Raw genomic sequence first — 22,109 nt, 5'->3', positions numbered from 1 at the left:
TGTTAATTTCAACATTTAGTAATGCATTATTAAAATGAATAAAAATGTGCTTGTTAACATTAGTTAATGCACTGTGAATTAACATGAAGTAACAATGAATGACTGTATTTTCATTAACATTCACAAAGATTAATAAATAGTGTAATAAATGTTAAATTGTTCATTGTTTATTCATGTTAGTTAATACATTAACATTAACTAATGGAACCTTATTGTAAAGTGTTACCCTAAGTTTTGCTATAATAATAATAATAATAATAATAATAATAATAATAATAATAATAATAATAATAATGATGATTATTATTATTATTATTATTATTATTATTATTATTATTATTATTATTATTTTGATGTCAAAAAAGGAAAAAAAAGTCTCAGTGAGGTCTTTTGAAACCACTGGGGCTTTTATAGTTTAAAGGTAAACAGAAATGCAAAATTCCAAATACATTTTAAATAAATTCGAAATAAATCATTATGCAGATACCCATATTTTTTTTTTCTGTTCCGTTTGGAGACATGTATTACATACATAAATGATAACATGTTTTTATATCTATTAAAGCATATTTATACATGCTAATAAATATTGGAACAGCTGGTTTCTGCATAATTTATACATCTTAACATCAGAGAGAATGCTTGGCCCCGAAAAGCGTTTCGATTGGTCGCTGAAATTCAAGGCAAGCCCTCGCTACAAAGCTGTGCTTCTCACACAGGCTGTTAATTTTCAGTATTGGGGGGAACAGAATTACTAACATTGATAATTCAGCGGGACAGACCTACATGTTGCTTTTTTTTTTCCTTGGGCAAACCATGACTCTTTCAAGAATAACAGATTGAGCTGAATATATTCTGCCAATTCTTGAGCGCGCAGACACAAACAAAGAGAAGGACGTGCACACTTACACACACACACACACACACACACACACACACACACACACACACACACACACACACACACACACACACACACACACTCACAACTGATTATTCTCTGAGGATCCCCTTTGAGTCCTCCATTAGCTTTGATGTTGATAGCTATTAAAAAGATTTCTTACTTGATGTATGTAATTAATGTTCTCTCTTTGTTCTCACTTCAGTCTTAAAAGAGGAAGAACATCCATAATTGTAAACTCAAGTGAGTATTCATGCCGTAATCTGATCTCTTTTGGCTTCTCATTTCACTGATTGCTCCTAAATAATTTTCAGCTTCACGACAGCAGCACTTTTCTTTTTAAAGGCATAACCAGTGGTGGCGTCCTGTGGCTAAAGTAAAGTTTTTCTGGCTTGCTCTTCTATGGACAGCGTGATGCATTGTGTGCTGCATGAGAGCAGCCCGAGGCATTTTCTGCTTTCATAGGTGAACTGAGGGAAGAGGCATTGCGAGACTAATGGTGTATAAACAATATGGAGATCAGGATAAGCAAAATACTTTTATGTCATAAGCAGAGCAACGAATATTATATTCTGATGATAAATGCTTGTCTGTAGATTAAACAGAAGAGCTCGAACAAGGAGTTGTGCAGCATGTTCCGAAAGAAAGGGCTTGATCTTCTTGATGTTGAATAAAGCAAATCTGCAGGATCGGACAGTTTTATCAATGTGATCTGAGAAAGTCAGCTGATCATCAATCATAACTCCAAGGCTTCTAGCTGTTTTTGAAGGAGTTATGGTTGATGTGCCTAACTTGATGGTGAAATTGTGATGGAACGATGGGTTTGCTGGAATCACAAGCAGTTCTATCTTGGCAGGGTTGAGTTGAAGGTGATGGTCCATCATCCAGGAAGAAATGTCAGTTAGACAAGCTGAGATGCGAATAGCTACCGTCGGATCATCAGGATGGAATGAGAGGTAGAGTTGAGTGTCATCAGCATAGCAGTGGTATGAAAAGCCATGTTTTTGAATGACAGAACCTAATGATGCCATGTAGACAGAGAAGAGAAATGATCCAAGAACTGAGCCCTGAGGCACCCCAGTAGTTAGATGTTGAGACTTGGACACCTCACCTCTCCAAGATACTTTGAAGGACCTATCTGATAGTTAAGACTCAAACCATTGAAGTGTTGTTCCTGAAATGCCTTTCGCCAGCAGCGTTGATAGGAGGATCTGGTGGTTAACTGGGTCAAAATCAGCGGACAGATCAAGCAAGATAAGTACTGAAGATTTGGATTCTGCTCTTGCCAGTCTTAGAGCTTCAACAACTGAGAGGAAGGCCGTCTCAGTTGAATGTCCACTTCTGAAGCCAGATTGGTTGCTGTCAAGGAGATTGTTGTGTGTGAGAAATGTAGAGACTGGTTTGAACACAGCTCGTTCAAGTGTTTTTGCAATAAAAGGAAGAAGGGAAACTGGTCTATAGTTCTCTAAAAGAGATTGGTTCATTCACCTGAAACCTGATTTTTCAGCATCATTACCGCAATGTCAGATGAACCTTCAGGAATCATGCTAATATGGTGACTTGCTGCTCAAGAAAGCATTTTTTAAAAGAAAGTTGTGCTGCTTCATATTTTTGTGGAAACCATGCTACTTCTTTTTTTTCAGAGCTCTTTGAAGAACATGAAGTTCAAAAGAAACAGAAGAAACATTTTCAAGTCTTTAATTTCACTTTTGATCAGTTTATTCTTGCTGAATATAAATGTGTGTTTTATTCAGACACTACAGTATATAGTGTCCATTAATTTCTCAGAAATAATACTAATTTGTAAACAATTGATATCAATTTGTTGACTGGAGAGTGGAGATTTTAAAAGCCCAATTTTAAAATTAAAATTTGTACCAGTATATTTTCAAACATTTGTATATACTGGTACATTTCTACAAGTCCCAGTACAAAAATATAGTCCCATCCAAGCAATTGCTGTGACACAGCATTATCTCCCCATAAAAATCCACTCAGAAGTAATATACAGCTGATGCATTTATTTGGCATGAAAGTCACACCCTGGTGAATCTGAATCATATTTGAGAGATCAGGGATAAGCTTCGGATATGCCGGTCGAGTGGCGAGTCTTTTGGGGATACGTAGCGCTAATTCACCTTTACGCATCCTGTCAGATGTGGTGAGATGATCCGCGACAGATTCAGTTTTTTCTAAACACACAAGTATTACAGCGTCTGGAGATGAATGACTGAGCCCATTTCTTCATTAATAGACTGACAGAAACATTGTGTACCAGAAATACACAGACCTTGAGCCAAACGAATACAATGAGAGGCTGATTCATTACAGAATATTCTATAAAGCAAGTCAGAGCAGTAGTCATGGAAACACTCTTAGAAGATAGTCTCCAATACTAGAAATTATGAACTAATGAACTCCTTAAGAACTACCTTCTTCACACTTGATTTATATATGGTGTAAATATGACCATATTTGTGGATTTCAGTGGAATTGGACACTGCTATTTCTCATTAGCTTTAGTTCAGTTGGACATTAATGAATCCAGCCGCAGGCCTTGAATGCTTAATTACTGCAATACAACAGTTGAATGCAACAGTAACCAAAATGAACAGAATGACCATGAACTGCTGCTGCAAATTAATCACATACATATGATTCGCTTTAATTCATTGCAATTGCGAATCACTGCCTTTAGGATTAATCAAATGTTTTCTCTAATACTGGAGCTGTTGAAAATAAGACTCATCAGTTCAGGCAGTGTTTTTCCAAATCTTGTATTGGACAATTTTGGTGAGCCTGTGCGAATTGTAGCCTCTGTTTCCTGTTCTTAGCTGACAGAAATGCCACCCATCTGGCACCAACAAAGTCACTTAAATCCCCATTTCTTCCCCATTCTGATGCTCGGTTTGGTCTGCATCAAGTAATCTTCACCACATCAAGATGCTGCCATGTGATTGGCTGATTAGCAATTTGTGTTACCAAGCAATTGAACAGGTGAACCTAATAAAATGGCTGGTGAGTGTACATGCACACACACACACACACACACACACACGCACACACACACACACACACACACACACACACACACAAACACACACACACACACACACACACACACATGTGGCTCCTTTCTTCACTGCTGTTACAACACTTGCATTCTCCACCACTAAAATGCCACAGAGCTGCAAATCAGCATATTAGAATGATTTCTGAAGGATCACGTGACACTGAAGATTAGAGTTATGGTTATGATGGTCCATTTTGCCATTAAAGTAATAAATTACATTGTAAAATTTATTCAAAATAAATGTTAAATTATAATAATATTTCACAATATAACTTTTTACTCTATTTTTAATCAAATAGATGCAGCCATGGTGAGTATAAGAGGCTTTTAAATGGTATAGACTCTAAACTATATACATAGCAATCTCATAGCTTTGTCTCTCTCTTTTTTTTTTCCTATTTTAAAATTGTGCTAGAAATCAATATTTATGCTGTTGTGATTCATCTTGTACCTAGCTGGTTTGGTTTATGCCTTAGAAATCTTTATTGAAGATTTTTAGTGAATCCCTCTTGAGACAACAAATAAGAAAAATGCCTACGGAAACAAGTTGAAGGTCACTGTTACATCATAATATTTACATTTACTCATTTGCCAGACACTGTTATCTAAAATGACTTACAGTGCATTCAAGGTGTACAACTTGCCAGTATGTGTGTTTCCTGGGAATCTGACCCAGCGCTTTGCTGTTGCTTGCACCATGCTTTTCCAGTGGAGCTATAGGAACTACATAAACCTATATAGCCATAGTGTCATTTTCTGGAATGACCTGAGGCGTGTGACCTGAACTACTTTTCACTCTTAAAAATAGAGGTTCTTCAACAGTTCTTTGCAGCACTTTCGGTTCAGCAAAGAAACCTCTTATAATCAACCATTTCTTGCAGTAACAGACCCTTGAGTGGCTACATGGGTCTTTGGAGAGTTACTGATGTGACAAATAGGTTCTTCAGACCAGTTTATTGGTTTCTGGGTTCTTTAAAGCGCCAGTACATATCTACTTATTTTATTATAGTTGTTTTATATACTTTTTATTATTATTATTATTATTGAACCCTTTCCCTGCCACCAATTTTGAACATGTTGATGATTTTCACTCAGATTTGATGGACTTTTATTTTAGCTTAAAGCATTCTTTTTTTTTAAAAAAAATCAACGCTTATAGGTAGGTTTCATAATAATCATACTGATTTGAAGATACATCTGTTAACATAAGAGCTTGTTTCTCCGTCACGTTCATGTGTGTTTTTGTTCAGGAGGTTTTGTACTCATTCAGGAGATGTCTAATAGCGCCCCCGATTGTATAAAAGTGAAAACACGAAAAGCATAAAAACGCAATTTCGAGGAAAATAGTTTTTTTTTAATTATTATTATTATTTTTTTTAACCTTTTGTCAATTAATTACAGTGAACATCTCCACAGCCAATTCTGAAGAATATGTGCGAGGAACATAGGTTGAGGAACATAATGAAATACTGTATAAGCTAGACTCAAGGTGATTAGCAAATATGATTAGCCAAATAATTAGAGAATAAAGGTTGTTTTTGGATCTTAATAAGGCTTTCCTATAGTCTTTTGTGACTCTAATTGGAACCTTTATTCTTAAGAGTCATGTCCACTTACAGTACATCAAAACACAGTATAAATCTAAGATGACTTTAATATGGATTCGTTCTGGTCATAGGGGAATATTGTATGTAATTTCAGATGAATTTACATGTGAGAGCGAGAGATAAAGAAACACACATATACCCACTCGTACCCTCTGGCTGAAGCTGCACAGGAGTAATGCTCTCCTCTCTTAATAAACATGTCCACATCTAACATCCAAGTTGCACTAATATACCAGAGAGAAAATTGATGGCACATCACTGATTTGTTAGCTGTTATTAATGGGGCAGGAAGGAAGGAAGTGTTCTGTGGCTGCCAGCACAATATCTGACCTCTGAGAGTGCATTAAATCAAGGCATTAGGGCCTGTGTTAATAAAAAGGATAGGAGAGGCGGAGCACCTCTGCCAAAACAAACATACCCCAGACATAACAAGCAAACAGCCCAGGCTTCCACCAGCACAGGAAGGAAAATTAATATTGAATTAATCTGCCATATTAGGGCAGAGACTTGCTGCAGTTGACTGAAATGTGAAGAAGATCTCTGCAGAGCCTCTGGATGAGCTCTGCTTAGAGCTATTTTGAAGCACATGTCCATCAAACGCTGTGACTCTAAGTGGTCGCTCTTGAAGTGTAAAGGTTCCAGTTAGTGGCAAAATTTATTTTACAGTGGGACACCAATGCAGAACCTTTTAATTTCCATCGTTCTTCACATAAAAAGCTACATACTTTCCAGAGGTGTCATGCTTTTTTTTTTTTTTTTTGACATTATTATTATTATTATTATTATTATTATTATTATTATTATTATTATTATTATTATTAATTTTTATTAATTTTTATTTAATCTTTAAACATTTCTGGGTTTGAATAATGGTCCAAATTTGCACTAAACAAAACTGTACAGTATGACTTATATCTAAAAATTAAAGGTCTATATTCATTGCCAGTGTTATTTTGGCATCCCTGATGTGCTATTACAGTTTTTGTTAATATTTTTAACTATATCTTATTTTATATATTCAGATTACTTTAATATTAAAAAAAAATGTATTTATTTTTTATATCAAAGTAGTATTTATTATTAGTAGTGTTATTAGTATTATAAACTAATATACTATAATAATAGTGAACTATTATTATTATAATAACTTTTTTTGGTTTTAGATTATTTCATTGAAAAACTGAGAAATATTGCCTTGACAAATACCTGATATAAACTTTTTTTTGTTTGTTTATTTGTTTTTGTTTAGTTTCAATTGTAGTTTTAGCTAGTGCATTCAACTCCTGTATATACTGGTGCTGTTAAAGAACTCATACATGCTTTGTAGTTTAACCAAAAATAATTTACTCCAAAATCCATGTCATTTACTCTGGAAAACAATATAAAAAATAATTTTCAAATTACTTATTTGCATTCAACCAAAATATATAGTGATCAGAGATTATCAAGCTCCAAAGAAGAACAAAAGCATATGAAAGTGCAGTAATAATCCTCCACCTCTCATGTAGCTCTTAAATCTCATTCATGCTTCTCCATATTCATAGTGTTTGACTACGAGAGAAGTGACAACCATTTGGCATCACTTGATGTGACAGGTTGGTATATGCTTGCAGCTTGGAACAACATGAGTGTGAGTAAATTATGCCAGATTTCCTTATTTAGGTGAACTGATCTGTTAAGTGATGATACCTACAACACCATTCTATGACCAACCTATAATGAAGCATCAATAACATTTTCAACTTCCAATCTCAGCCGACACTGTAAAGAAAAATTAATGAAAAAATAAAATAAAATGTACAAGAGCCATTAAAGATTTAAAAGATTTCTACACAGATTGCACAGCGAGTGTCTCTAATAATGAAGCATTCAGAGATTTTGAGACAGATGTCTGTTTTCATTTTGACAGATATTGGATAAGAGTATGTGGGTGGAAATCATAAAAGCTCGCCTGGACCGCGTCTGATTGCTGCTGAGAATTTGAGCATTTCCTAAGACGGAATCAATGTGTAAAATCTAGTGACTTTGTCTGAAATATGTCTACCATAAGCACTCTGCGTCTGAGCTGTGGTCACTTTTAGTGTAACTTACAATGCTAAAAAGCACATGGACTGACGAAAATTTCTGTTATTGTGCTTGTGGCCACAGGAGGCTTGATTGCATTCATTATCACAACAGGACTGCTTCACTGAGTTTCCATAATTGGCAGAACACGTGGTGGACTTTGTTGTGTCTTTCATTTGAGAATAATACAAAAGGTAAAAAGAATTGTGCACAGTGTCAGGAACAGGATGAATAAGAGCTAAAAAGCAAAAGGGACATTTAAAGCACAGTGGGGCTTCCCTTGCTTTAGGCAGGTGGCATGTCTTGTTTCATGTTTCATTCCCATGTCACTCGCTGGTATATACTTCAGTTAACATAAATGTAATGCTGTCCAAACTTTTGAGTTTACTTTTAAGCACCCATATTCATGTGACCTTTCTTTTTAAGCCATCTATTCTATTACTACTTTCCAACATCACTGTGAATCTATGACATATACCAGTTCTCTTAGTCTTTAAGATACATTGGTTGCACATTTTAGAGCAGAATAATGTGTATCATCACATGTGGGATGTCAAGTGCCCTAAACAACAACTGTTTTAATCTCTGTGAACTTTTTTTTTTTTTTTCTGCAGTGAATTCATTCCCTCAGTCCACAGACTAAAGTTGTCCAGGCAAATGCAGTACATAAGTGATGTAAATTTAATCTAATATTGAATAAGCATAACATTTCTCAAAAAATATTTTTGAAAGGGGACACAAAGATGTTTTGCCTTAATTAAGACCAAATATGCCTTCAGGTCTGGTGAGTTTGCTGGTCAGTCAAGCACACCAACACCATGGTCATTTAACCAACTTTTGGTGCTTTTGGCAGTGTGGGCAGGTGCCAAATCCTGCTGGAAAATGAAGTCAGCATCAGCAGAAGGAAACATGAAGTGCTCCAAAATTTCTCCACCTTTCCTCCAGACTCTAGAACCTTGGTTTCAAAATGAAATACAAAACTTGCTCTCATCTGAAAAGAGGACTTTGACCAATGGGCAATCCAGTTCTCCTTCTCCTTAGCCCAGGAAAGACGCCTCTGGCATTGTCTGTGGTTCAGGAGTGGCTTAACAAGAGGAATACGACAACTGTAGCCAAATTCCTTTAAACGTCTGTATGCCTTGATCCCAGCCTCAGTCCATTCCTTGTGAAGTTCACTCAAATTCATGAATTGATTTTGCTTGACAATCTTCATAAGGCTTCGATTCTCTCGGTTGGTTGTGCATATTTCTTCCACACTTTTTCCTTTCACTCAACTTTCTGTTAACATGCTTGGATACAGCACTCTGTGAACAGCCAGCTTCTTTGGCAATGAATGTTTGTGGTGTATTCTCCTTATGAAGGGTATCAGTGATTGTCTTCTGGACAACTGTCAGATCAGCAGTCTACCCCATGATTGTTTAGCCCAGTGAACCAAACTGAGAGACCATTTCAAGGCACAGGAAATCTTTGTTTTGAGTTGATTAGCTGATTGGCATGTCACCATATTCTAATTAGGTGAGATGTTGAATATGTGGGTTTTTGTTAAATGTGAGCCAAAATCATCACAATTAAAATAACCAAAGACTTAAAGTACTTCAGTCTGAGTGCATTGAATTGATTAATAATCATGCGATTGACCGTTGCTTGACCAGAAATTACGATTTGACCTTGAATTTCCCATTTAGGATTGTGATTAAAATCAAAACACATCTCTGCATGTTGTCTGTGCCCAAATACCACTTGCTGTAACTGACTGTATGCATCCCATCCTCAACATTCACAGCAGCCCAATGGTACTTGATGTCAGATAATCCCATCAAACATCACCATTCATAGTTACAAAGGTGGCGCAAATGGATGTGATGATAGTCAAATCCCAGAAACCCTGTGTGTATCCACCCCGCATGATAATCTTAGCATGACACAGTCAGCCAAAGGCGAATTCTAAGAGAACTAAGCAAACAAAAATTCACTGTCTAAATGTGCCTCAGCCCTAGGCATCTATCAACACTGAGAATGTTTTACAACACTTTGACACCTCAAACCATATACATAAAGGAAAGAACATCAGATATCTCTGTGAGGAGGTTAAGGAAAGAAGTAACTGTCAAAAAAACGCCAACGCGTTATGAAGAAATGGGCACATAACAAGCATCACAAATTACACTATCTGTTATTAAACACTAGGTATAACATTCCCTCCTCTGGCAACACTCTGTTGGTTAACTAATTATCATGCCACATTCATTTTCTGCACCCCGAAGCGTTTGTTGGACTTACCCAATGTGGAGCGCGCATGTGTTCAGCCAGTATATTCCAAAACACAGCTCTCTGTGAGCAATTCAGCAGGAACTGTGTCTATGCAAACCCAAGGGCTGCTGGGGTCTCTTGATTTACATTCCACAGATTGCATCAGGAATTCTGAGACATTTCGCCTGTTAATTGGGAACAGCATGCACCGAAACAGATATGCACTGACACGTAAGCACAATAGCAGCGTCACAGGCGAGTCCCTAATTAGTGAGCGTTAATGACTACAACACATGCTTGACCATGGCCGTGATATTCTATCAGTCAGTAAACACAGCCATTTTTCTTCAGCCGCATCTTTCACGTACGATGGTCAGGCGTGTGTGTGTGCTTTGCATCGAGAGGCAGTCGTTGCGGCAAATGCTCCTTTCCATCCATCTAAGGATATGTTTACAAAGCTTTCATTTCTGAACGAATCTCAACCCAGCGCATGCGGCCCCAGCGTGACGTTGATTAGGAGGCTTGTCAGAAATAAACTGGAAAGCCCCATTCCTCCAAAAACCTGTATTCATTTAGTTCTGCCAAGTTATACAGTGCCACATCTCTGCGGGAAAATCCAGCATGACATAAGAGCGAATTTTGCCCTTTTAAAAGAGGGTTAATCTTTCTTTCTTTCCCACAGCAACCTCAATCTCTCTCCGGCCCGCATGGCTCTTGTGATCCCGGACTGCTGCAGTAAATTAAATTAAATAAACCCATTAGTTACAGCACTGCTACCTTCTCACCTCTGCCCAGATGCGCTTTCATGGTTTGTTGGCCTTTTAAAGTAACCGGAGGACTGAGTATATCGAAGCTGTGACGGGAAAGTGACCTTGAATGAACAGAACAGAGATTTGGGTTCATTGTTAATCAGGATGATCACCTAAACCTATGTGTGTTAACACATTTCCAACTGTGTTTTCCAGGTTAATAATGAACACGTATCCAAAAAGTAAATCATACTTGAGGTGCCCTCAAATATGTAGAGACAGGCGAGAGGAAAAATGGGGGTGGATGGCTGTGAAGAATGAGTCTGCGTCACTGCAAACACGTTAAAATGTGTGGACTGAGTAAGTGAGTAGAGATCACCAATCCGGCAACACGCTGGCAGCCTGAGCAGCACGTCTGAGGGGAGAGAGACTTATTTCATAATTTCTTTCACATTATATCATTCCGTCTGTTGTTTAAAATCATGAAAATGTGTATTAACTTGAGATAAAAGAAGGAAAAAGTGACTAAAGCTGGGAGAGGATTTGAAGTGGTTAAGTGGCAAACAAAGACCATTTAAAGTACCTCAACCTCAGTTGAATAAGTTTCTCTCAATTTCAGAATTCGCTTCATAAAAACAGCATACTTCATTTGTATACCTTATTTTGAACACTGCAGGTAACCAAAAAGGTTTACTTTAACACCAAGTTTCTTCGAATTCTTGAAAAACAGCACAAACACAGAGAGGTGCAATATAGTGCAACAGTTGGGTTCTGGAAGTAAAAATCCTATTCTTTTGCTGTGGGAAAACTGCAACAATTCTATAGAAAACTTTCAAGACATACTGTACATACTATGATCTCATTAAACAACAGTGCATGTTTCTGTTCAAGCTGTCAGTCGGAATAAATTGTCAGATTCGGAAAGATGGAAAATAGGATCAAATTGCAACATAAAACATTTATTAACTAACAAAACAAAAGTAAATCCAGGCAAAGGGAGACATGGACAACAAATAGTAAATAGTGTAGATACATGAGGTGAGGTGGGCATGAACTGAAAACGCACATGTAGCATCGACAAGGGACTGTGTAACAACCATTTTAAGTTTTATTTAAGACAGAGAAGACCACTACAGTTGTTTATGATTTTATATTTGAGCAAAAAATAAAAAAATAAAAAAAACAAACAAACAAAAAAAAAAAAAAACACTGGAGGTAAACGTACTACTGTTCATCATAAGTCACAATCATTGTCAAGAAATTAAATGTAGTTTAAATGCATTATAGAAAGCAAAACTTGACATCTTTTTTAGTTTTAATAGGCAGGCACAGAAAAAAAAACAAAGCATGTCAACAAAACATGGCCCAAACTGACATCTCACATGCCAACAATCCAAATTATCCCAGGAAAACAATCTCTTCTGAAACTCCAATTAGCAATTAACATAATCCTCAAAAGCATCCTTTTTCATCTCATCAGCTCAGGCCAGATCTCAAAGGACTCTTGGCACATGTGGCAGCTGCTGCATAAAAACTATTGTGAGTTGAGCTGATACTGCGCAACATTCTCATGTGGGGTTTGATTAATGGTGTATGCATATAATTGATGGCGGGAAACTTGACACCTCAATAGACAATGGCACAGGCAAAATACCAAAAAACACATTCAAAGTCACATAAGAACAGGATCTAAGCACCAGAACTCAGTGTGTTGAAACTGTTGCAGTCGGTTTACACTTCCAAAATACTGTCCCTACATTGCTTCACACTATGCTAAAATTATTCTAGCTGAATACCTCATGGTGGTTCCAGGCAAGGAAAAGCGCATTAATAAATAAACAACAGTAAGCAATGAGAAACTTCAAAGGTTATGGGACAATCACAGCAAACAAGCTTCTGGAAGCCATTGAGTGTGTTTGTCTTTGTTTGTGACAGTGACTCAGGGGTGTTAAAAGAGGAATTAGCTCACACCTACGGAGTGTAAGCACATCTCACCGCCATAATTGAATTATGCCTGTCACAATCTTCTAAGCTGTGTATATTATTGAAGAGACGGGTGGTGTGAGCTATGTCACAGATCATTCACCAAGCAGCGTTGCTAAATAGCTGCCTTTCTTGTTTGTTTTTTCACATTCGGTTGTTCGCAAAATGGGAAAAACCTTAATTTGCAATTTGTCATTCCCCTGGTAAACTGTTAAAAGAATAGTTCAGCTGAAAATTTTAAATTTGTCACACTTTGTTTAAATTTCTCTCGCTGGTCCAAAACCATATGGTGTTATTGTTTCCACGGGACACAAAAAGTTTAGAGAAGCAAGTTTTTAGAGAATATCTGCAGAGAAAAAGTTCACAGTGAACCAGTGCTGTCAAGACCAAAAAAGATGCAAAAAAAGGCATCACAAAGGATTGTAAGAGTAGTCAGTGTAACTTATTTCATGTCTTTTGAAGCCAAATAATAAGCTTTTCTGAGGAACAGACTTGGAAATGTGCTGCATGTACCACATTAATGCCACTTTTGAATTTTTAAAAGAGATAATTCAGCCTAAAATGACAATTCTGTTAACATTTATGGCCATTGCACGCTGAGTCTGACAATTTTGTCCAATCTTTTCGCATGTTAAGAAATAAATAAACCTCATGTTATGTCAATCAAATTTACACATTGCCTCAGAAATATTTGTCTGTCATAAAACAATTCGGATCGGGTTTTTTGGCATCCGTAGCAAGCATTTTGAGAGGTGTTTTGACAGTTCAGAGCCACCATACAAGCGAACGCCAAAATCCAGAATCGCGATTGTCAAGTTCATCCACTTCCCTATACTACCTTCTTTTTCTTTTCTTTTTTAAAAAATCGAGAGGACAACAAAATTATCCTCGCTTCTTGAAGACTCCATTAAGTTTAGCATTTTATCTGAATTTTTTTGATTTTTCATACAAAAAAACACATCAACCTCAAGTTGTTCCAAACCCATAACCCATGTTCAAAACATGTGATCGAAACACAAATGAAGAAATTTTAATTTATCCTGAGAAATATCTGTCCTGTCCACCAAAACGGTCATGGTTTAAAAAGTTCATAAAGTAATCTATACATATCAAGCTGTTCAATACAAGTTTTCTGAAGGGAAACAATTACGTTATAAAATGAGCAGATGTTATGCTTTTATTCAGATTCAAACATTGATCAATGCACATACAAATACAGCTTATCAAATATGATCAATAGAAGGACAAATGTGCTTGACTGGTGCATGAGAACCAATAATGTTTGTTCTTGCATTTGACACGAAGGCACAGTGAAGGGATAGAAATATCTCAGATTTCATTAAAAATATTATCTTTGTCTGTCAATGAACAAATTAACACATAAACAAAACTCCAAACAGGTTTGGGACACCATAACGGTGTTTCATTTCAGGGTGAACAAACCATTTAAGGTTGACAGATGTGGTCACTATACATCTGTTATTGTGTGCCAAGAGCTGCATAGCAATTCTTCCAAATTCCTGCAGGAAAATAACAGCATATATATGTAAAACAACAAGAAGGTGAGAAAACCATGACAGAAGTTTCACTTTGGTTGGAAACTATTCCTTTAACTAGAATCCTTTATCTGTCAGAGCCATATGTGTATTAGGATTTCTGTGTTCTCTGTCAGATGTCACAGAGAGATGCAGGTGAAGCCATGTGTCACATTCCTAGCAGGGATTCAGAGGTTTTTTTTTCATCCCCACTGCTCCTCTGAGGAAAAGTAACGCTCTGCTATGATAAATGTCAGGTCAGAGGAGCAGCCGTGAGACACGCTGGAAGCCGAATATTTGCCCTCACTGTGTGACTTCAGTATGTCAAAGTTCCTTTTTGAACTGCATTAGCTTGTTTTGGGTCTATCTTGACCCTGTAGTACTTGCTCAATATGCAAAAAAGGTGCAGCAGGAAATGCAGGGAGAAAATTGGAATCTTGTCAAGTATGATTGACATGCCTATTTGTCCTAGGGAATTCTTATTCAGAGAGATTTTTTAGATGACTGTAAACAAGCTCTTTGTCGAATGAAATCATTGTTCCTTTTGACTGGAAACACATCATGGCAAATCTGTGTAAAGTAAATAATCCCTGGGAGAATTCTTTTAAACTCAAAATGACTTAAGTTTACTCTTTATTTTTGGCTCAAAATAAACAATTTAATACTCGAGGCAGTGGGTGACAATGTGGGGCAAAAAAAAGAATCAAAGCTTAACCAGCCTCCATATTTGCTTTGCAACAAGGACAAGGTTTAGTTCTCATGCACAGACACAAAGTGATCATAATCTGTGTGTTAATGGCAGATTCTGCAAAGATGCCAATATTTGAATGGCTGTAAATTAAATTGACAAATTAGATTCTTAGCATAACTAGATTATACTTGTGGAATTGGCTGAAGATCATCTCTTCAGAAACTTTCTAGCAGGATTCAGCCCAGCAGGCAGCAAGGATGTCTGTCAGAAAGAGCGAGGCGTTGAGGGTTGAGTAAGAAAAGATGTACTGCAGAATCTTGACGGAGGGTGGATTTTCCTCTCTCAGCCCTCAAAGATAAAACGCTGTGATTCCATGTACAGCTCTGGTGCCGCAAAAGAAATGAACTCGAATAACCCCGAAGGCCGACCTCTGAGTAAATTCCACAAAATGAGCTCACATTTCACCTTGATTCTTTAGGCCACAGAGAACCTTTCTCATAGACTGTGGCACCATGTGAATACTTACACCTTAATGCTCTTTGACTTTAATTGAACTGTCAAGACTGCTGTCTAGAATTGTTTCCGGAGGACCAAACAATATGCGCGTGCCTCTACATGCAACCCAGAAAGCTGGATCCCGGAAGATGCCTACATATCATCAATATGTCAAAACAAATAATAGCACAAGTACATTTCGCAATTTTCAACCATCAACAGTCAAGGAATTTCGGCAGCTGTATGGAATGGCACAATGTTCGCGTCTAGCCAAAACACGACTTGAAGGGCGATAAACGTGAAGTGCCAGAACAGAATTTCCTGTAGTCACTGGGCTCACTTGTGCTGGTGAATTTAATTAAGTGGAAATAGGGGATCAAGACAGACCTGACTGCAGCGGTCCACTCACTCTCCACAGGCACAGGGGCATGCTGCTAATTAAAAGTTTAATTCCATGACTGCCGCGTTGGCATCCGAGAACCCAGAGGTGCGTCCTTGCATGCCTTGGCAGAAGCTTATCGGGAGCAGGCAGATTGGGGCATCCCAGGGAGGTGCAGGGGCTAGGCTATATGTAGAGAGATGGTATCCTGCTTGAGCTTGGAAGCGGCCCACCTCCTCTCACAGCTTCGAGCCAGCAGTCAGGAGGCGAGAGTCGGGTTGAACTGCAGCGTGGCATGTTGAGACAAGGTAAACAAGGGATAAATAGAGGGTTTGGGTTCTGTCCTGCATCGCTCACCAATGGATCTGTCAGAGTCTGTCAGAGGCTTGTTGTCACTGCTTATGACAGGAAAGAATCAATGCTGCATGCTGTTCATACTCCTCAGAAACTTGCAAATGATGTGCTATACCCAGTGGCCCTTAAAGTATTAGGACTATTAAGCCACACTTAAAAATGTCTGTATTTCATTGCATTACAAGTCAAAGCAAGTGACATCTGCAATCAAATAGCGCTGGGGCTTTTCTCACAGATAACTTTTTTAAAGCTATTTTTAACGGTGTCAGGGAACCTGTCAATTCTCAATAGGTTCACACAGGTGTTCTATCAGAGAAACCAAAAGGTGAAGTGAAGAAAAGAAAAGTGATGAGCTACATTAACTATAGACATGATCAATTAACGTCTGAACCCGAGTGTTCAAATGCTAAATTCTAGTATATCTGACTTTTTATAACTAGAACAATGCGTGGGCTTCAGCAGTGAATAACTCTCACCGATCAGAATATATTTTATTTCCAACAAAAAGGAAAATAACTTTGTGCAATGCTGATCTTTGCTATCTCTTGAAAGGCCACCTCTTTTACAGGTTTGCAACTGGACAAAAAGATGGAAAAAAACTCTTGTCAGGTCAAATAGCTGAAGGATCACCAGCTCTGAATATTGTGTGGGGGCTATTGAATAGAATGAATAACAGATCAGAGAAGCCTGTCAAATGTTGCGAATGTCCTCTTATACACACACACACACATTTTTTTTTTTTTTGCAAAACATAATAACCACATACTGTAACACACATTATATAGCATATTTTGATTCTTGTAACTTTGCAAAATATAAACTATATTATCACCCTGCACTAACTGGGATTTGGAATGCTCAAAAATAGCAATGTTTTGCCCTACAAATGGCTTACTTAAAAGTTGTCTCTGCATATTGAGGCTTTTAACACTGCAAAAATTACACACTTCAGCTTTAACACTCTCCTTTTTACCTTCCTGCACTCCTTTAATCTAAGAGTGAAACCCAACAGTGGCGCAATTAGTCTAATGATGCCAAGCTATTATTATTCGACAGAGGGAACGCATTACCCACTCAGTCAAAGTGAGGCTTCTTTTAAAAGCAGACAGGAGTTTAACAGAGCATCCAGTCCTCCCTGACAAGCCTTTTAAACAGAGCATCAGGCTTTAGAAGAAGGAGCACCATCACGTTTCAAGACTGAAAAGACTACTTAACTTCTCTTGATATATATATATGCCCAGCAAATGAAGTCCAAAAAGCCTTTACCGCTGGATATTTATTCATGAAGGCTTTAAAATGTAAAACTGGCTTGTCTCTGCATCTTTGCATAAAGAATATTTGTAAACCAAGATGCCTTCTTATGCATATTAAAGGGGACAGACCAGCTTAACATCACAACTGACTCACTTTCCATGTTGTTCCTAACCTGTATGACTTTCTTTCTTCTGTGGAATATAAAAGAAGATAACTGTTCTGTCCTTGCAAAGTCAATGGGTCAAACAACATTGAGTTTCAATGTACATTGTATAACAATTTACGAGAACCAACAATGTTTGGTAAACAAAAATGCAGTAAATAAAACTATTGTCTTTCTACTTTAAAATTTCACATGTAATTCAATGTGTTACTTGCTGTTTCTTTATAATTATTTGTGAAATTTATATTTTTTCCCACAGTATATAGGCAGAAACAGAGCACATTCACATTTTCAAAATATCTTCTTGTGTTCCAAGGAACAAAGAAAGTCATACTGTTTTGCAAATGACAGGAGGGTGAATAAATTGAATTATTTACTATAATAATTCTTTACATTAATGAACTACACATTTCACATGTTTAAGCTTTACAGCCACAGCTAAGTGTGCAATGAGCCACTTCTGCAAATGCAAATCAGTTTGCAAGCATTTGGTGAGATTTCGGTCTTAAAAGCCAATATTAAAACACAAATGTTGCATGCATGTTGTGATGTTTCATGTCATCAAATTCAAAGTCAATTTAATATCATCACATTCAAGGTCCATTTAATATCTTGTCAAATAACATTTTGTTTAAATACAGTTTATTAGCAATTTGTTATATATTTTTTTTAGCTACATTTAACCCCTCAGTTGGCACTTTGACTAATTGCACATATAGCCAGATATTTATTGCACATGTAATGTTGTTTCATTTGGTGAGTATGGTAGGCCATTACATATTTGATATTCGTCCAAGCTACATGTCATGTTCCAATCGCATGTAGAAACAAATTTAAGGCAGCTTAAGGGATTTTCTAAAACACACAAGCACTCTTAGGTGTTATTTATTTAAGCTTGTCATCCCCGGGTCTAATGAGTCCCACACAACGACTGTAATGAAACAGCTCACATTAACAGCCAGGCAAATGAATGAATGTTAAGAGTTCTGCTCGCTCTGAAGTGAATTGCGGCAGATGTTGCCTGGCCTCAAAGCTCTGAGTCACAGCCCAAGGCTAGCAGATCCAAGCGGATCCAGCACACGCCGCAGCATGGCTTAATGCTCATTCACTCTCTACCCTTCAGACGCTATTTGTACAGCTTCTTCTTACCATAGGCAACTGCTCGGCTGAATGATGTTAGATCTATGTAGAAAAGCACTCCAAAGAAAAACAGCCTGACTGTAATAACCTGCCTGCACTGGTTCTGATTGTAAATAGAGTGGAGAGATAAACTAGGAAAATAGTAAACTAGGAAATATCGCAGACCGATGAGTCAAAGCATGTTAAGGATGTGTATGTGAAAGTATACATACACCTGAGTAAGCACCTCAGGATTTGAGCACACCTGGGAGTCCGGAGCCCAGGCGTGCTGAAAGAGCTCAACAGAACATTCACTGCACCTGGCTCTACTGAGCAGTGATTGCGAACATGCATTCGGCGTGAAATGAAACAGTCATGCTGCTGTAGTAATTATGTTGAAGCTGGACAAAAGTATCTACTGCAGCCAGAGGCTAGGGTTGCTTTTGAATCATCACATATGTATAGTCTACTGACTAACTGACTGACTAAAGCATCTCTCAACTACGAAATGGGAGACAAAAGCAGATGACCAAGACTATATTGAGTGTAGACATACTCAAAAGCAGTACGTAGGCCTACAGAAGTAGCATTTAATTCCGATCAGCCCTGATCAAAATATTTTTTTGTCAAATAAAGATGTATACTATTTCTTATTTTATGATTGTACTAAACTTAGATGTATATAACAGTACATTCTTAAGTCTTCAAAAGCTTTGATCATTGGTATAAATAATAAGACATTTGTACTAAACTAGTGTTCTTCAGAATTACTTGACCATTTCGAAAAATTCAATAATGGTATATATATATATATATATATTGTTTGGCTGATATACGGGTAAATGACAAGCTCATTGACCATATGCTCTGCCAGATCTATCAAATTATAAAAAAAAATGGCTTTTTTAATTTCAGATTAAATTATTACTTTTTGCATCAGTAGTTTAGCATAATATTTCACTATTATTTACGAATAAATTAGCAACAAAAAATAATAATGTAATAAAAGTATTACAAAAATTACCCCATAAAAAAAACAAAAAATCAGTCGAGAAGCAAGTCATTTTGTTGTCATGTGTGTGTGTTGTTTGCAAATTAATAATAATAATTATTAAATAAATAATATAACAAATAAATCAACTGTTTTGAAAAAAAAACTTAACTTTTTCAAAAGCATGTTAAACTAAAATCAGGAAAGAAATGTGATTTCCATTAACTTTAAACTAGATTGTTATCATGATCACAGACATAGTTATCTGTCATTTAACCATAAAGAACACAACAGAGAAACCTGAAGGGCGCACCTGTACCAGTCCAGCCCCCTCTCGTAGTTCCTGTCAAAGAAGTGAGGCTCATTCCCAACGGCTCGAACATCAGGATGAACCCGCAAAGCTTCCAGCAGAGCCCTTGTCCCCCCCTTCTTCACTCCGATTATAATGGCTTGGGGCAATTTTTTAACCCCGTAATCCGAGGTGCAGTTCACCGCTCTCCGAAGCTCGCTGTCCGTGGTGCTGAATTCCGGGTGCTCGTGCTCTCCAGCAGCAGCGGCGGCGCGCGACATCATGCTGCTGGTTGTAGCCGCCTGAGCTCGCGCCCATCCCGCCGTCCTCGTGTCGATCCCCACGCTATTTCTAACACTCGAGACAGCGATAGTTTGCTCTGTAGACGTTCTATCGATGAACTCCTCGTCGAGGTAGACCTGGGAAGAGGAGGAGTAAAGTTTTTCCCTCAGTGTAACAAAAGTTGTTTCCTCTGTCACTAGTCTCCCCTGATAAACGTAGTTCTCCTGGAACTGGAAGGAGTTGTAACAGCTCATCAAGCTATAGAACAAATATGTGACAGAAAGAGAAAGGGTGAACATGAATAAGATCTTCCGGGGCACTTTAGAAGTAAAAACCGAAGTGCTGGACCAAAATGCCATCTCTGATAGCAGCGACCCTCTCAGAGAAGTGGCCAGACATGTTTTCACCCCAAGTCTCGCATGGACACTCAACAACAATAATCCGTCACCATCAACACCGCAAACGTCTGAAAGTGCGAGGAGCCCCGCGCACTCCACGCGCGCTTCACTTGAGGAAAACGGAGCGTTAAAATTCCAGAAGAACGTCTTGAGTATCGATTTCTTATTCCGACGCTGACAGCCTTTGTCACAATTGATCGGATCGAACTTGCAGATGAGAACGGCTGCGGTCGGGCGTCCTTCCAAACGAGCAGCCCGCTTGGACTGAGGGTGATGCTGCTGCTGATGGAAGTCTTGTCATCTTAGAAGAAAAGGGGCCAAGAGATAGCAAAGTCTCTGAAGTGATGTGCAGGGCACGTCCTCCCCCGATACCGCTTCTGGAGTGCGGTTTTGACACCGCTGTCCTTCACACAGCTGATTTCAAGTGGCAATTGGCGCAAACGCTGGATCTTAATCCAAACGAGGTGCTGATGTTGTATCACGCAGTCATCCTCCCACTGCTAATCCACTAACTTTGAGCGCTGGAGAGTGAGCAGCCTCGCCATAAATATTCATTGACTGCTCTCAGTGGCTGAGAGTGCAGCGCGCAGTCTTAACGCCTCGTGTTGATTGGTAGACGTGATGCGCGCATCAGCCTTGGGCTCATCCAAAAACCAGAATAATACTACAGTAAGAAACTGGTGCTGCGCCTACCGCTTTCTACAAGACGACTGAGGAGGAAAACATTAGACACGCTTGTAATTATTACAGTTGAAACAAAAATACATTCATATGGTCCTATCAAAATACAAAAGAATGTGCTTTATTTCATAATAAAATATTTGAAACTAACAGATTAATATTTATATTGATTTATAATATTGATATTTAATTTATTATATCATTCAACTCTTCTAATGTTACAAAACAACCGAATACAAAATAGTTTCATTTGCATAAAGCGATATATATTTATAGTAAACATTATATTTATTGTATTAATGGTATAAATAAACCTTTATGGACTAAATGCACTAAACCCTATTTAATTGTATGTCAAATCAAATTTTCTAATTAAGAAAAGATTTTCTGATCAAGAAAATGGATTTGAATGTATCAAATGCAGAAATGTGGGGGTGCAATGAAAAAAATAGATTTAAGAAAAAAAGGCTCAAATAATTACAAAAGAACAGCAAGTGATAAATTGAATTAAACATTGTTTTCTTGTAAAACACCCAAATAATCTTTGTTTTATTTACAGTATATGTTTACAACATAATAATTTTTTTTACAGTGTGGTGGGTGTTTGTCACACTCATTTAACCTGCAAATCCTGCAGTACCAGCTCCAGTGAAGGCAGTACTGATACGAGGAATATTACAGAAGCTCACTATATGAATATATGTCTTCCTTTTATTATATCTGATCTCACATTTATATTGTTATGACTCCATTTTTATTACAAAAGCACTAACTTTGGTCTATACAGAGCAGCTCATGTCTGCTCTCTACTGGCCTGAGTAAAGTGTGGTGATCCTTCATGACATGTACCT

At 37.6% G+C, this 22,109-nt stretch overlaps 1 protein-coding gene across 1 annotated transcript in view; it reads right to left on the bottom strand.

Moving 5' to 3' along the window:
* The window catches only part of hs3st4 (heparan sulfate (glucosamine) 3-O-sulfotransferase 4), a 90,981-nt gene extending 69,737 nt beyond the window's left edge, over positions 1–21,244 (bottom strand). Inside the window, exon 1 of the mRNA XM_026212438.1 lies at positions 19,922–21,244. Within this exon, the coding sequence (XP_026068223.1) occupies positions 19,922–20,538 (617 nt within the window). The 5' untranslated portion in view covers positions 20,539–21,244. The remainder of the gene's footprint in view (positions 1–19,921) is intronic.
* Between the last annotated feature and the right edge of the window lie 865 nt (positions 21,245–22,109).

The sequence above is a fragment of the Carassius auratus genome, chromosome 3 (assembly GCF_003368295.1).
Source record: "Carassius auratus strain Wakin chromosome 3, ASM336829v1, whole genome shotgun sequence".
NCBI classification, from domain to species: domain Eukaryota; kingdom Metazoa; phylum Chordata; class Actinopteri; order Cypriniformes; family Cyprinidae; genus Carassius; species Carassius auratus.
Note: the sequence above shows the minus strand (reverse complement) of the source record. Positions and strands in the feature narration are given on the sequence as shown.